Genomic DNA, 3,681 nt, shown 5'->3' with positions numbered 1-3,681 from the left:
TGTTTTGCAATATTAGCAAAGGTAACCTCTTGGCTGGGAAGACCTCCAGAGGCTGCATTAAATAAAAATACACCTGGTCTGTGATAACCAGCCACACCTGTTGGAGAGGAAACATACTTTAGATCACATACCATACCATGTGAAGCGTGAAAATAAAGATCTGTGATGACCCATTTGAGATATGGTGGACTACAGTTTGCTATATATGAACCTTATTGAATACTTCCTTGTAAATAATTCAGTCACTAATTAAATGGGCTTTCTGCTGGAAGTGGAAAAGATCTATTTGATTTGACAGTCTTCAACAGCTCTGTTGTCTGTGGATGGAGCCTACAGACCAACATAAAGGCTTTTTTTCGTGTTGGTATCTTTGAACTGGCCTGATCGTATTGGGTATCGTCCTGTGAGAAAGGCCGCCCTGCTGGGGGTGCAGAGGCTTGCTGCAGCGATGTGGTGGGTCAACTTTACCCCCTCCTGTGCCAACTTGTCAATATTGGGGGTCCTGCAAATCATATGAAAGGTTAAAACATTCAGACAGACAAATGTAAAAGTTCTTTTCGAAGGAATGCTGCTTAGAATTTAAATTTCATCTTGCTAAATTAGGGGATCATAATTTAGGGGATAATAATTTAACTTTTAACTTTAGTTTCAATGCTGTGTTCTTTCAAAGGCTAACAATCTCACACCTGTTTCAGACATTGTGTAGTGCTAGTAGTGCCACTACAAAACAATTGCAATACAGACAGACAACACTTAGGTTTTCAAAACAATTGCTAAACATTACTTTCTCAATACCTTATTTTAATAAATACAAACCTTACAAATAATTTCCCCATCAAATATAAGGCATCAACCAAGGAATACAAAAGTGTAATAGGAATCTCAGCGACCTTTTGGTACTCTTTTGTTTGGTAAAATAAACTAATTTAGATTTATTTTATTTAAGTTATTCGTATAGAACATAAATTTATTTCCAAAAATCAGTTTGAGTTATTTTGGACAATCCACAGAATATACCATGAAAAAAAGACCTTTTGAAAAACGTTTTTTGTGAGTAACTGGGACAAAGCACACAGCTGTAATCAACTGTAAGTATCAGGTCTGCACCCTCTTTGGGACCACAGTGAAGTTAGTGGTGACAAGACAGCAGTCAGTTAAAGATAGCCACTCCAAACTAGGAAGAGAACGGGATGTTAATTAATTAATTAAATGTCGACAGTTATTAAGGTTGAGAAGTTTACAGATTGCTCTAAAACACTCTGCCGTCCAGCCCCACAGAGCAACATGTTTCACCTCAGAGTTGTATTGCCATAGCAGCCCAGGTCTCCAATCCCTAGGTCATCCACCATGATCAGGACAAAGTTGGGCTTGCTGCTTTCATGGAGAGACACACAGCTCAACTGGAAAAGCAGCAGCAGAGAGGATGGCAGCCATGTGGACTTCATGTTGTCAGAGCAAAGACACTAGATGAGAAATTACAGTGAATGCAGACGCAGTTGTACTTATACACCCAGAGCAGCCAGCATTCCCATAACACGCCTGTGAACTTCACAAATGATAACCCCATAAGGACTTTTTTTTTTTAAATGTTTACAATTACATAACTACGTTTTTTTTCTTCCAAAAACTACATGACGGAACTAATCCTGCCTTAAGAACTATGTGTATGATACAAAAAGTTACTCCTCATTTTTCATGTGTTTTCCGACCAAAGTCCAGCAATACGTGTCAGCGTGTTGTAGACCGGTAAAGTTAGTCCAGTAAAGTTGGAAAGAGATTCACAGATTCGAATTTGTCGGATCAATAACTCTTTCTCTAAATGGTGTTAAAACACAAACGACGCCTCTCTGTAATGACGCAGACAACAAGCTACAACAGAGCCACCAACTCTCACGGTTTCGCCGTGTGACACACGCTTTTTCATGTTTTCACACGCTCACACGTCACACAAGCAATATCTTACAGCAAAAAAAGTCCGTCGACAAAATCTTACGGCAAGGTTTTTTGGAAAGTTGGCAGCTCTGCTACAACCTTCATTTTACAAAAACGCGTCGTTCTCCGAGCTGGACAAATAACATTAGTCTATACGAGCAGACGGCTGTGTGACGAGTGCGCGCAGGGGCGCAGGGACCGTCTTCAAAGTGCAATGCGCAAAATACATACTACAAACATATTCAATAACTTCACTGCTATGAATCGTAGCATTACCAAACTTATTTTACACATGGATGGTCCCCCTTGTTGTACTACAGTTGTTATTTTGGAGAAATGTCATTTTTAAGAATTATTATTAATATTTATTGCAAATAATATTTAATAGCTTCTCTGTAGTAAGGTGTAGAATGACAAAATTCATTTTTTAGGATCAATGGGCTCCCCTTTGTTGTACTACAGTTGTTATTTTTGGAACATTTGTATTTTTAGGATTTTTTATGAATTATTATTAATATTTATTGAAAATAATATTCAATAGCTTCACTGTAGTAAAGTGTAGAATGACACAATTAATTTTGAGCATCAATGGACTCCCCCTTGTTGTACTACAGTTGTTATTCTTGGAGAAATGGTATTTCTAGGAATTTGTATTAATTATTATTGATATTTATTGCAAATTATATTCAATAGCTTCACTGTAGTAAGGTGTAGAATAACAAAATTCATTTTCAGCATCAATGGGCTCACCCTTGTTTTACTACAGCATCTATATTGATGATGATTTGCATTTGCATAATTTTAAATAACTTCTTTCTAATGCAGTGGAGGGCCATCAAATTCTGTTCGACCACCATCCTGTGTTGGTAAAGTGACGATACTTTTTTTTAGAAGATCTCTTTTCTTGATCTTAGTTTAGTTTTTAGGACAACGTGGAGTGGAACCAATTTGTCGTCAGTCACCATGATTATGCAGGTACACAAAATATCTTATATTTAGTAAATTCTTCTTCTGAGAAAACATTTCACCCAGTGGCCATTAAAGTCTGTTAGTATCTGTAATTTGGTCAACGTAGTGCAATTGTAAAATGTTTTGAACGTTGTGTATGTTTTGAATTAAAAAATAGTATCACATATATTAAGATAAGAGCCATCGTTCACTCACTTAATCTTCAAGAAAGTCTACATACCAATATACACATATATTGGTATGCTTGAACAGTATTTTGAAGATTTTGATATAGTACAATTAAAACAAAATAAATGTGGCAAAACAAATACTCCTTGCGTTCTTTAGCAAATCTTCCTCAACATTATTAATCCATAAATCAAAAATCCTACCTTGACATAAAATAAAGAAAACAGAGGACTACTTTCATGTAAAGAATAATGTATTTGGCATCTCTCAAGAATCAAAACATTAGAGACTATGTTGTTATGCTGTTACACAACACACAATACAATGGGGTTGCTTTTTTAGTATTTCTGCTGCTGTTATTCCAAGGCACTGCCTGTGAAACCAAACATTATACATATTAAGCGTTACAAAATCTGTAATGCATACAAGTTAACAATATGTGATTCCTAATGTTATCCTGATTGGCTCCTGACTTAGTCACTCTTTGCATCCATCATTTGATTGGTTATGGGGCTCATGACCAAGCAGCAGCCGCTGATTTAAAAATAACCATTTAAATGCCAGGTGATACTACACTGGATGGAAAGTTATTGAGTATTCTTTCATATATAT

The 3,681-nt window shown here is 36.3% G+C and overlaps 1 protein-coding gene across 1 annotated transcript in view; it reads right to left on the bottom strand.

Annotated features, from left to right (window-relative positions):
* sts (steroid sulfatase (microsomal), isozyme S) overlaps nt 1-2,051 on the bottom strand; it is a 22,979-nt gene extending 20,928 nt beyond the window's left edge. Inside the window, exons 1-4 of the mRNA XM_068590697.1 lie at nt 1,964-2,051; nt 1,294-1,463; nt 381-502; nt 1-97 (exon numbers count right to left, since the gene is read on the bottom strand). The exon at nt 1-97 is cut by the window's left edge and continues 26 nt beyond it. Of these exons, the coding sequence (XP_068446798.1) occupies nt 1-97; nt 381-502; nt 1,294-1,445 (371 nt within the window). The 5' untranslated portion in view covers nt 1,446-1,463; nt 1,964-2,051. The remainder of the gene's footprint in view (nt 98-380; nt 503-1,293; nt 1,464-1,963) is intronic.
* Nucleotides 2,052-3,681: the final 1,630 nt, after the last annotated feature.

Source organism: Clinocottus analis, unplaced genomic scaffold (assembly GCF_023055335.1).
Source record: "Clinocottus analis isolate CAN_PGR_092001 unplaced genomic scaffold, fCliAna1.0.p SCAF_24, whole genome shotgun sequence".
In the NCBI taxonomy this organism is placed as follows: domain Eukaryota; kingdom Metazoa; phylum Chordata; class Actinopteri; order Perciformes; family Cottidae; genus Clinocottus; species Clinocottus analis.
This window is presented reverse-complemented; position numbering and strand designations above follow the sequence as displayed.